At 48.2% G+C, this 12,911-nt stretch overlaps 2 protein-coding genes across 3 annotated transcripts; one reads left to right on the top strand and one right to left on the bottom strand.

Moving 5' to 3' along the window:
* Nucleotides 1-5,017: 5,017 nt before the first annotated feature.
* On the top strand, nucleotides 5,018-7,724 carry LOC119390386 (putative nuclease HARBI1). The gene is made up of 3 exons (XM_037657999.2): nucleotides 5,018-5,799; nucleotides 5,888-6,029; nucleotides 6,374-7,724. Exons 1-3 carry the CDS (start codon nucleotides 5,158-5,160, stop codon nucleotides 6,868-6,870), a joined length of 1,281 nt encoding a protein of 426 aa, XP_037513927.1. The 5' UTR covers nucleotides 5,018-5,157; the 3' UTR covers nucleotides 6,871-7,724.
* A 109-nt stretch (nucleotides 7,725-7,833) lies between these two features.
* Nucleotides 7,834-12,661, bottom strand: LOC119390387 (translation initiation factor IF-2). Of its 2 annotated transcripts, XM_037658000.2 has the most exons (6): nucleotides 12,318-12,661; nucleotides 12,192-12,254; nucleotides 11,451-11,556; nucleotides 10,891-11,107; nucleotides 10,398-10,504; nucleotides 7,834-9,812 (listed from the first exon to the last, which is right to left on the bottom strand). In XM_037658000.2, the coding sequence occupies exons 1-6, from the start codon at nucleotides 12,362-12,364 to the stop codon at nucleotides 9,666-9,668; spliced, it is 687 nt and encodes a 228-aa protein (XP_037513928.1). In that variant the 5' UTR covers nucleotides 12,365-12,661; the 3' UTR covers nucleotides 7,834-9,665. The 2 variants fall into 2 exon arrangements, with proteins under 2 accessions (XP_037513928.1, XP_037513930.1); XM_037658002.2 differs by lacking the exon at nucleotides 12,192-12,254.
* Nucleotides 12,662-12,911: the final 250 nt, after the last annotated feature.

Here is a 12,911-nt window from a genome sequence, read left to right as displayed (position 1 = left end):
CCTTCGACACGCCAGACATGTTTATCGGCGACGCGGTAGGCATGTCGCCTGCAAAAATGGAGTGCGACTTCACCGCATAGCTGTGGTTGCTAGTTGGACCTATGCGCTGCTCTGCTACCTAAAGGTAGCATATACAGTGACTCTAACCCGCACTAGAGTGCCTCGATGCACGCGCCCGGAGCGCGAGGGCATCAAGGCACCCTAACCCGCTCCCGGCCGTTCCCTGCACGGCCGCAACGCGCAGGGAGCGCTTGGTTTCAGATTTACCGTGGCCCTTTCTGAAGTTACTCTATATGGTCCGCCGCGGTGGTATAGCGGTTACGGTGCTCGGCTGCTGACCCGAAGGTCGCGGGTTCGATCCCGGCCGCGGCGGTCGCATTTCGATGGAGGCGAAATGGTAGAGGCCCGTGTACTTAGATTTAGGTGCACGTTAAAGAACACCAGATGGTCGAAATTTCCGGAGCCCTCCACTACGGCGTCTCTCATAATCATATCTTGGTTTTGGGAAGTAAAACCCAGATATTATTATTAAGTTACTCTATATGGTATGCATGGTACCAATGCGATAAAAACATGGTAGCAATATATATGATGACTATGGCTAATCCCGCTTTTCAAAAGGGGTGGCGCAGGCCGCTCATACGCCCGCTTCTGTTGCTCGGCAGAGCATTGACGCGGTTATCACAAAGCCTCTTTTTTAGTTTTCTGTAACTTCGAGAATAAGGAAGAGGATGAATATTGCATATGGGGCGCATGTGCGGTCGCGCATCGCGCTCAGAACGCTCGGCCGCATGATTCATCACCGACCGGCGTAAGAAATGACGCAAAACTTATTCTTTGGGAAAAAATGGTTAAAATAGCACAGTTTTTGTAGAAGGCATCATAATTCGTGCTTTAGTATTGAAATAAATACTTCAAAAAGGTGAAAGTCGCTGCATATTGGAGATGGCCACTGTTTTCCGCAAGTAGCTGAGTCGCAATCACAGTAGCAGGAATAATAATAATAATAATAATAATAATAATAATAATAATAATAATAATAATAATAATAATAGTACATTGTTCCTCATCAGCTGGGAATTGGTGAAATGACACGCCGGCAGCTTTTCCAGACCACGACTTGCACAATGGCACACACCAGTAGATCATGTGCGCGCTGTGCGAACGCTGCACCAGAACACCAAGCACACACGAAGGTCACTTCGCAAAAGCAGGCAGGCACGAACACGAAAAATACGTTGGGGAAACTCACTGCGACACCAGGGCCGTAGCCAGAAATTTTTTCGTGGGGGGGTGGGGGGGTTTTAACCATACGTTATGTATGTTCGTGCGTGCGTTTCTATATGTGCGTGTGTATATATGCAAGCAAAACTGAAAAATTTCGGGGGGGGTTTGAACCCCCCAACGCCCCGCCCCCCCCGGCTAATTAAGCCCCTGCGCGACACGTATATCTATGTGCGGTGCGTACGGCTGCAAGCTACTTTGCCGAATGACGCGACCTGTCGACGATCCCAGGCTTCATGAAGTAAGTTCATGCATCAGTTATTTGGCATCCCCGCCGGATAACCTTAACTAATCTACTGGAAGCCGTTCAGAATAAAGCAGCACGATTCATTTTATCATCATAATCCCGATTTCAAAGCGTTTCATTTTTAAAGAAACGCTGAACATGCCGCCGCTTGCGGCCACCAGTTGCCAAAGTTTGTCGTTCTACACACAAACACCCCCCAAAAAAATTCCTGGGTACGGCCCTGCTGTCCCCACACGCACCTGTATTTCCTTCACCGCTTCCTACAACCGGAAGAAGTAATTAACACGAGGAATTTGCCGGGCACAGCTGGTTTACCATACGAAGCGCATGCGGCGCAACGCGCTTTGGGAGGATCGCTCGCGACGCCCTCACGCGGAGTGCGCCGTTGTGACTGTATAGAAAAAGTTCCATTGTACTCTCGGCGGCTGCTCAGGCCGTAAGAAAGAGAGCGAGCGCGCGCCTCCAGACCGGCCGTGCGCTGTGACACACCACAGATGCAATGCGAAAGCTCTGCGCGTGCGCGGAAGCGAGGGCGGTAGTGTTGTGGCCAAAGGAGAGACGCCGTTGGTATTCGCAGCTACGATAAGAGCAGTGGTGCCGCTCGACGTTGCTTTGGCAGCCGTTCATAGGAGAGGAGAAACATATCGTAGGAGAGGAGAAACATCTGGCGTCTTTCGTTAGGCAGTTGGCGTCTTTTCGTTTTGCTTTAGAAACATCTGGCGTCTTTTCGTTTTGCTTTTAGGAAACATCTGGCGTCTTCCGTTGGTTTATTTCATCAATCAACGGCGTTTTGAACGAATGAATGAATGAATGAATTGAACCTTTATTTCGCAGGAGAGGAAGGCGCTCGGCCGCAGTTTGGGAATAGGTGGGGAAGGGATTGTTCGGTAAACAGCATATGCACAATAAATTAACATGACTTGGTGCGAATCCGTTTTCGGTATAAGTTCAATGGAGTCGCTCTCGCGCGAGATCGTCGACCTCTTCTACACCACTCGAAACAGGCCACTTATACTAGCATAGTTCGCAAGTGCTTTTTGTGCTTCATCATTCGACTGTAGCACGCTTCCTAAAGCGCTTATGTCGTCGCGTGGCAAGTGTTGGATGCGTGTTCTTCCTCGCGAGAAAGCTGAGCAAATCCAAATGAGGTGGTGTAAATCTGCTCTGCATAATTCTTGACAATGTGGGCATTGGGGAGAAGTGTTTGCAATTGCTTGTCTGGGCCTAATCCATTTGTCAAGTACATGTGGTGTGTATGCTGCATTGGCCATAACCTTATTCAGAAATATCTCTTGCTGGCGAGTAAGTCCGCCCTTGTCGCTTAATAGAGGTGCTGGTGTAGCTTCTAATAGCCTTCGTTTACTGTCGGTTTTCAATTTTACGCGAATATAATGCATAATGCTCTGCTAGGAGAGCCTGCGCGCAGCATTTCTAGGTAGGGATTGAGGTCCGCAAGGTTTGGCGACGAACTGGGGTGTGGGGTGCTCAATGAATAGTCAAGCCCACCCGCTTGCGCGGCGACCGCGTGAGCGGCTTCGTTTCCCCCGTCCGTGCCAGTGTGTCCCGGTGTCCACAAAATTTCCGCATCGATTCCGCAATCCTGTAATCTCTTTAACTTTTTTCTAATATCGTTGGCCACCGCATCTTCAGTCGTTGTTGCTGTAAGTTCAGCCACCGCTTCGTATGAATCCGTCAGTATACGAAAGCTATTTCGAAGACTCTCGCTTGCTGTGTTACCTGCGTCAATCGGAATAGTGTTGACCGCTCCCCATATGGCCAACAACTCTGCATGTAAGGGTGCACCACCGGGAAGCTGGCAACTGTGATAGCCATTGTAGCGGGATGCGGATGTGCTGACCCAGGCCATACTAGCTTGTTCGTGTATGATTGTTGCGTCAGTGTAGATGTCGATGGTTTTCTCAGGTTTTCTGAGGCGCTGCCTTTTCTCGAAGAGTTGCCTGGTTTTTGTGTTGCGCCTAGCGATCGGGCGTTGTTGTTTCCGTGTGCTCAGCGGTGCTTCCCATGGTGGTGCTGTGGTCGTGTCCTCGTGCCCCAACGGCGCATGAACTCTGTTGTCCATGCCATGATTTGTTTGCCTTGTGGTGTGTTATCAAGCCGACATCGCATGCGAATTCGTGCTTCATTGATTATGTCCCTTATTGGTGGTATCGGCACAAGCTTGAGCAGCTCCTCGTTCCTCGTGTGCTTCGGGAGTCCAGCTATCGTACGGAGGGTCGCCCTGTGTAACTTCTCGAGGTCACGGAGGTCTCGATCGGAGAACTCATACACAGGTGCCCCATAAAGAATCCTTCCGACAGCGACTGCTTTGGCAAGTGTTTGGCACGTTTTCTGTCTTGCTCCACCGTGTTTATTGGAAATGCGTCGGACCATGTGCAACATCGGGCTCCACGTGCGTCTTAAGGCTCGGATCCATTGCTGGGGACTGTTGCAACTAGCAATCTGTGCTCCGAGGACCCTAATTTGTCCGTTGGTGGATGTAATGTCGCTTTCGCCGATGTGTAGTGTGATCTGCTTGCTTGCATTGGTCGCTTTCTTTCCGTCCACGCTAATCAATTCCGTCTTTTCTGGCGACAGCTCCAGTCCGAGGGTACCTAATGTATCGATGAGGGTGAGTATAGCTGCTTGGAGTTCAATTTGCATGCTCTGCTCGTCGGGATAATCCGCCGCTTCTGTCCATATTGTGATGTCATCCGCGTAGATAGTAAAACGGGCCGAAGTTTCTTGCTCAAGCCTTTCTGCCACACGCGTCATGGCCAGATTAAAGAGGCAAAGGACCGAGGATGGAGCCCTGGGGTACACCCCTATCCAGATAATAGGTCCTCGGACTCCAACCCGGTGCTTTGCCGTGGAGCCTGATTGGTCTACATTGGAGAAAGCTGCGAATCCAATTATATGCTTTTTGGCTGGGATACCTTGCTGCCAATTCTTGTAGTATAGCCTCTTGTTTAACGTTGTCGAATGCTTTGCGCATATCTACTGCAAGGATGTAGTCTGGCATCAGTTTACGAGATTTGCGGTTGATTACTCTGCGAAGTAACCACAGGCAGTCATGTGTGCCCATGTTCGGCCGAAAACCTGCCTGCGCAGGGTGTAGTCCGGGTTTCTCGTATTCGATGTAGTACTGTATCCGTGTGTTCAGCATTCGCTCTATGAGTTTGCAGACTGTAGAAGTCAGAGCTATTGGTCGCAGATTCGCTGGCTTTGTATGGTCTTTTCCTGGCTTCGGTATAGGATAGATGAGCGAAAGTTTAAGTGAATCGGGTACAAGGCCGGATTCCCAGGATTCGTTAATGATAGTTAAAAGTTTTTTTAGTGTTTCGTCGCTGAGATTGCGAAGTTCTTGCCATGTCACTCCATCGTGTCCAGGGGCGGACTTCTTTTTGCTCTGGGCCAAAGCTGCTACAAGCTCACCTAGCGTGAAGGGTGTGTCAAGCTCCGCTCTAGGGTCGGCTATCCTGCGGCCGTATAATGAACCGCTGTTCCGTGTTCCGTATTCCGTTTTAGCCGCCATTAGCGCCCCGTGATTGGTCGTTTTAGCTGTCACTCAAGTGACGTGTCGGAAGCCCAAATTTTGTTGACGTCAAAATGACGAGTACGCGCTCATTATGCTAAAATATACGGAATCGGTTCCGTCCAAGCGCGGAACAACCAGCGAGTGGCCCCGTTTCGACGGAATAGCAAACATGGCGGTGCGTGCGGTGCCAGCGACCTTCGCCGCGGCGTTTGCCTTTTTGGAGGCGTCGTACGATGAGCACGGACGTCGGAGAAGGGAGGCCGAGGATGCGTTTGACATGCCAGACGAACAGTTTCGGCGCCACTTTCGCCTGAGTAAAGAAACAGTGTGGTGGTTGTGCGACGAAGTCGCCGACGAACTGAGGGGCTCGCGGCCAACTGCGCTCTCGGTGGAGCGGCAAGTATTGTGCGCCCTGCGTTTCTTCGCCACCGGGTCCTTCCAATCGTCGGTGGGAAGCGAGGAGACCGTAGCGGTGACGCAGCCCGCGGTCAGCAAGTGTGTCCGACGTGTGGCTCAGGCTATCGTCAACGCCGGGACCCGCAACAAGTGGGTTCACTTCCCGAGGACGCCGGAGGAGAAGGCGGCCGTGAAGGAGGGATTCCTTCGCCTTGGACCTCTACCTGGCGTCATCGGATGCGTTGACGGTAGCTTCGTCGCCATCGTCGCACCGAGGGGCGAGCAGAAGGCGTCTTTCTGGTGCCGCAAAGGGTATTTCGCCCTGAACGTCATGTTCGTAAGTAGCGGTGTTCCCATTTTCTCGTGCGTATGTCTTTTTTTTTTTCGCAGTGAAACGTGGCTCATAGTGCTCTTGGTTTTCCCAGGTCTGTGACGCTGACATGCGGATCCTCGCCGTCGACCCGCTGCGACCAGGGTCGGACCACGACAGCCACATCTGGGGCACGTCGTGGGTCCGCGAACGTTTCGAGGAGGGCCGCATTGACACGACTGGCGAGTACCTTCTCGGTGACAAGTAAATCCATTCCCTTCGTTTTACGTGTGCTGCCAGTGATAGGTTTTGCATATCAAAAAATACCCTCTCGGTATTGATACAATTTCATAGCACTGACAAGCGGCATGATGCCGCATGCTACCGATGCACAATCTCCCAGCTGTGGGTTAACTGCGGCAGTATCGTCAAGTGATGCACTTTGTCATGACAACCTTATCGTAGTAGTCATGTTTTGCATCAGACGGGGTCCATGTCAGGCTAGTCAGGTACTACAGATTCTATTATTGATATCTTAGGGTCAATTAACCTTGAGAGATCCCTGTCATTATAGCAGTATTTACAATTCATATTTCTGCAGGGGACGGCGGCTACCCCCTCGAGCCTTGGCTTATGGTCCCGGTGCAAGGTCGTCCTCACAGGGATAGTGCAGAAGGCAAGTACAACTCTGCACATGCATCAATGCGTTCCATAGTGGAGCGTTGTATTGGGCTACTAAAGAGCCGCTTTCGCTGCCTTCAGCGGTACCGTACCCTCCACTACTCACCGGAACGTTCTTCCATCATTGTTGCTGCATGTGCAGTGTTGCACAACCTTTGTATTGAAGAAGGTGACATAGGTGTTGACGATTTCAGCGATGACAGTGGCGACGAGAGCAGCGAGCACGGCAGCTCTATTGATGATGACCCCCAACCTCGGTTTAGACGGGGGAGGTCATCACACTTTATGTACTTGCGTGGACAAGCTGTCCGCAACAGCCTTATCGGCTTGTTTGGCAGGACAAGGCAGCAACACCTGCAGTATTTAAGAAGGGTGCGCAGGCGACTGCGCCGCTTGCAGCGACGACTGCGGTGTTAAAACATTTGTGCTCCATTGCAGGAGCTTCACCACCTGCAGTTCTTTAACATGCATGTAAAATTAAGTAAACCGATGCTTCTGCATTTTCCCCTCAGTGTGATCTCGCAACCGGTGCTGTCAGCAGTAATGGGACACATGTCCACAACTTTAGTAGTGTGACATCTTATCTGATCAGCTTCGATCATGCCCGTGTGATCCGGGTCAACAGCCAAGCACCGTAACCACTGTTGTAGACCAGTATCATTTTTTGTCGCTGCTGTCATCCTGCAATCCCCAACAATTGTCACCGCCATCTGCACCATGCCTGGGAGTACGCCCTGTCTTCTCGCTTCCTGTCTGGGCAACGCACACCTACTACGCCTGGTTACCTTCTGTCGCACATCCACCGCACTGCTTCTTTTCAAAGGCCAAGTGGCGCCGAAAAAGATCGTCTGGCATGTGAAGTGCATCATGCTTTCTCACTTGTGCTCAAGCGCTGTACTGCTCCTGTGCATGGCCAAGTGACGCCAAAAGACACCATGCGGCATGTCGAGTGCGCTCATTAGTGAAGTAATGTGAAATATTCTGGAAGTACTTCACGTGTGACCTTTGTTAAAGAAGAATGAATTTATTCTTAATGCCAAGTGGTTTATTTTGATGTATTCGGGCTTCACCCCAAAAGATTTGTTTACAACACTCCAGCCGGACTGCGTTGCGATGTTTCAGAAGCTGCAAGATTGTTTTAGATCATTCTGTTAAGATGTGTTTGTCAGTTTCTCGGCGGACAACGCTCTGTTGGCCGCTATGAGTGTACAGTGTGTGTCACTGTAGTTTGACTTTTGTTTCGAGCGCAGAAGTCCGCTCAAATAAAAAGTTTCGCCTTAAACCTGCAGTCTGCCGCCTTCTTCAACGTCACGAGCCCGTGACAATATTCAGACTAATGCAAACACGGCTTATGCTGTCTGTTGATAAATGCACATAGTCGAAGTTCAGTGTCATGTTTATTAACAACATCGTGCTAAAGCAAGCACAGTAACATTGAACGCGGGGTAATCAATAAACAAGGAAGTGCAGATATATTAGCAGCTCAACTGCGGCAACTGTAACGCCCAAATCGCCAAATGGTTTCGAAGCCCTGTTGTGGGACTGTGCAGTAGCGACCTTAACCTTGCACAATGTGCAAACACCTCGGAGAGAAGTTGAAATTTTGCATACATCAACGTTGTTCTCCAATATGTCCAATATTACTACACAACATGAAATAGTGACAGATTACAATGATATATTTGCAATAATTTACGCCTTTCATGCATATTGCAAAGAAGACACCACCAATAACAAGGTGATGTTAATGAGTACTGATAAGAAAAGTATTACTTGTAACAGCAAGACAAAACGAAATCGTACTTTTACATTAATGATAAAAACAACTGTGATCGAGTTTTCTGCCAGTACACTGTTCCCTTAAATAGTAATCATGTTCCCTTAAATAATAGGTTGTCGCTAAACAATGCTGGCACTACAGCTGTCCATGTCTGCTCACTACATGGGCAAGCTATGGATATCAGAAACTGATATCAACAGTAACGATGACTAGGACATACTGGTATCGTTACTTGGAATATCCACATTTGTATGAATAAACATTCCATATGGCAAGAAACATGCACCTGTAAAAGGCCACACGTATGGTTGAGTAATATGTGTAAGAAATGTCAACAATAACGATGACTAGATTGTATTACTATCACTGGTTGAAATACCAACAATTGTACCACAAGCAACAGGCACCAGTACCCATACAAGGCTATTTCCATAGCTGACTAATACTTCAAAAGTCAACAATAATTACAAGACTACGAAGCATTAATATAAATGGTATGGATACCCACTCTGGTAGAAATGGTCGTTGAATATCACAAGCAACAGGCACTAGCTGTCTGTCGAAAAATGCTTTGTAGCACACCCGCCTGGAGGTACGCTGTATACTAAAATTGTTAAAAATAAACAAATTATAAACTAAACACTGAAAGTGTAAAAATTGAAGTAAAACGCTTGCACAAGTTCCCCTTGGGCATTGCACAACAAAATATCACAGAAAACAGGAGAAATTAAAAACATTGATCGTGCATCAAACGAACTTGTGAAATGTTGCTAAATTTGAAAAACTTATTTTGCATGCACTGCAACATAAAGGACATATCGCAGTGGCATGGATAGAGCAAATTGGTGCATACACAGTGGAAAAAAAGTAACATTACATGTGTCACTAGAAAATGACCTTGTTGTGACAATAGCACATGCACAAGTGGTGCCAACACACATTTTTCTCCCTTTGTATAGTTGCATAGGTTCAGCAAAGAGAATGCGAAAGCTCCTGCTAGTTCTAAACAAGTAGGTCATCCCTTAGTGCAACATGTCAAAGCACTCGTATCGTATCCATTCCTGCTCCTAGTGACGCAATGGTACTACCATTTTTCACTGCTTCAGTCATAAATGGCGTGCATGTCATTTCAGAAAGTTGACCGGCACATGTCAAAGCAACCTGTGAAGACGTGTGCACTAACTAGTACTTCAGTGTCACTTTAAACAGAAATAGGCACTCAAAAAAGGACACACTTAACCTGGCACACTGAAATAAAAGTACACTAAACCTGGTGCAATAAAAAAAAGCACACAACATGGTGCAATAAAAAAGAAAAAAAAAGCACACAACCTGGTGCAATAACAAAAAGAAAAAAAAGCACACAACCTGGTGCAATAACAAAAAGAAGAAAGCACAAAACTTGGTGCAACAAGAAATAAAAAAGACAAGGTTAAGGCGAAGGTGGCGGCGGCTGTGGTGGCGCTGTGGGCGTGGCATGGCCAGGCACAAGGGCGGCCACGAGGAGTTCAAGGGCTCTTGCAATGCGCTCGTGAGCCGAACGCAAGCCCCTCACCTCCTCCATGAGCTCGCGATGGTGCTGCGAGAAAAAAAAAATTCCATTGCTGGATTACCGTCCATACCTTGCAAATGCGCCTTTTGCAATAACTGTCAGGCGTGCAGATTCAGGAATGTTAGAGCAGACAGGAAAGTAATTTGATACTACATGTTTCATAAGAATGTGATGCATAAAAGTGTCAGTCACGCAGAGTAAATATCGCATGCAATATTAAAAAAAAACACCGATCTTGTACTGTGCATTGATCTATTGCGCAGCGAAACCACACAACGTCACGTTTGAGATGTTCATTTCACTCGCTGCACAAAATGTATCACTGTACTTTAGCCGTATATGTAACACGCAGAGGACAAAAAAGCTTCCTACTGTACCACTCCAGTCAATGTTTGCCAGCTGTCTGTACTGTTTATGAATTTGGCATCTTAGTGCTTGTTTATTCGGTCAACATAATCTCTTCCTACCTTACAGCATGCCAAATGAACGATCCTGTGATTTCTAAGGTATGCTAAGTAAGGTTGCCACGCTTGTTTTCAACTATGCCAGCTGTAAATGGCAAAGACCAACAGGCAATGCAATCTCCTTTCACAAATGGTTCTTTGTACGTACTTCTCGTGCGTCTGCCTGCGTCTCCTCCAACACCCGCAGCTGCCTCTCACACTCGTTGGAGAGCCGACCAACCACCTCTGGAGGGGGGGAACCATGATGATGACGCCCTGGTCGTCCATAGGAAATGAATAGGGAGCACTTTTTTACAAGCTACACATAAAGTTTATTTGACCGTTATCATAGCTATAAGGTGCCATGCACATGGGCAATGAAGAGTAAAGGAACTGAATAAGGCACTACAACGAAAGGCAAATTAAGGGAGTACCACAAGCATGATATGCAACCAAACGTGACTGCGATTTATCAATGGTAATTTTCTTGCATCCCTACATACAGTACTTAACAATATAGGTAGCACTGAACATTTATCTCAAATAGGTGAAGCATATTTTTAAGTTAATGAAGCAACCACTTATGGTATGCAAGGTTATAACACGAACGTCTGCAGCTGCTTTAAGTAGTTTTTATTACAAGAGCTGTGAAAGTGCCTCACGTGCAGTGCCGCTGGTGCCCTGCTGGATCCCCACAGAGACATGGGCTGTTGGGGTAAGCTGTGGCGTTGCAGGCTGCAGGGTTGGGGCAGGCCGCAGGGTAGGGGCAGGCCGCACGGTTGGGGCAGGCCGCGATGCCGGGGAAGACTGTGGCATTGGAGCAGGCTGCATCGCGACGGCGACAGCAGCGGCTGCCTGCACGGGACTTGGTGGGTTGTCCTGCAATACATGGTGAACACATCACGCACATTGTTGCGGTCACTTTGTGTGACTCAATTATTGCGACTGCTGAACCTGTCAACTGCTTGCCCAGTCTGCAGCACCTCAATTGTGGAGCCAACTTCTCATCCCTCGTATGGCAGACTATTTCTCGTGAAACAGATTCTCTAACGCTCTAACATGCGGCTTATTACTAACTGTGTGCTTCAAGAAAGGAGTTGTCAAGCACAACTGCTTACATTGGTCTCAAGAAAGCACTTATCATTTGTTCCCGCAAGATTTTCGGTTGTGCACGACAGAGATATCACATACCGAGACACTTGGCAACAATGATAATTCGCACCTCATCACCGGTAAAAAGCCGGACCGGCTGGGAGTCGGGCGCCGTAACGTCCAGAATCGCGAGGACCCGGCCCTCGACGCCTCCGAGCCGTCCTCCCCCCGTCCTCCTGCAAAGGCATAAGAAATGTTAAAATACGTCCCACAGTCTGCTGCAATCAATGAGCTCACCTCCTCTCCCTTTCAATTTCCCTCGCTAGCTTGCGGCTGTCGCAGCACAGCCGCGACCAATATTTGCGCCAGAGCTTGACCGTTTTCACGGCAGGCCCCAGCGCATTGAGCGCGGCGGTGAGCTCCTCCCACAAAGCTAGCTTTCGAGAAGCACCCATGCTTGACGTGAACACTGCCGCGTTTCTCGCCAAGTGTGGATGCTTCTCCATAAAACAAAGCAAAAGGTCAGCTTGCGCGCGTGATACTCGCGGCTGCGCCATTTTTTTTCTTCCTAAGCTTTCGCCGGAACGCAGCAAACAATCATAACAGTTACAGAGCATGCTAAACGAGTACGTTTACGCATATTAAACTCCATTTCGTCAAGTCATTACGAATGAAACACTAATACGGGCGTGTTACAAGAAAATTTCACCTAACACATTATTCCGGTATGTTTAATCCAGCAGAAATGTGCGAAACATACGGTAACGGAAAGGAAACATGACCAGGCACTTCCACGTACTACAACATACGGTACGCTGTAACTACGCGCGCTCACGCGCGATCGCATTCAAGAACAAAAGGTGTTGCTTACCATATATTACACGACAGATGTACAGGCTTCCTATGCTCGCACATATTCTTTTTTTTTCGTTGCCTGTAAGAATAATACCGAAGTAAACATAACGCGATTACGGTATGCTTGGCATTGTTTACTCACCTTACGGCTAGAATTTCACGATTTCCTTCTTCTTCGCAGCTTGCCATATCCTTCAGTGACGAAAATACTCCCCAGTAGTCGCGATCACATTCTTCTCGCAGCTTTATATGCCATAGAACGCAAAACGCGCCTCGCAGAGACGATCAGCTGTTTTTTACACCGCGGTCATCCTAAGCGACTTGGATTGGATGCAAAAGCGACTAACATGTGGCTACGACTCTCGAAATACGAACGTTTTTCATTTACTTTGCAATACGCTTCATTAACCTTAGCGCCAGTAGCTCATAAAAGAAAATTATTTTAATTTACGTACGATTGTTCTTTAGTCACACGCTCGCGGACGAAATAAAAAAGAGTTATACGGCCCCTTTACGGCCCTCAGCCAAAAAGTCACTAAAGCCCCTAGATTTTTCCCCTGAAAATACCTAAGAAATACTAGGGATTTCCCCAGAATTCCTACGTAAAAAACGCCAACTGCCGCACTTGTCTTGCTCAACAAGCTATGGGCGGCTACGAGCGCTTTTTTATTGGCCAAATTCGAAAAACGTCGCGGCTTCCGGCGTGGGCGGCGCCTCAAGCGTGACGTAACAGGGA

This window comes from Rhipicephalus sanguineus, chromosome 4, assembly GCF_013339695.2.
Source record: "Rhipicephalus sanguineus isolate Rsan-2018 chromosome 4, BIME_Rsan_1.4, whole genome shotgun sequence".
Classification (NCBI taxonomy): Eukaryota; Metazoa; Arthropoda; class Arachnida; order Ixodida; family Ixodidae; genus Rhipicephalus; species Rhipicephalus sanguineus.
This window is presented reverse-complemented; position numbering and strand designations above follow the sequence as displayed.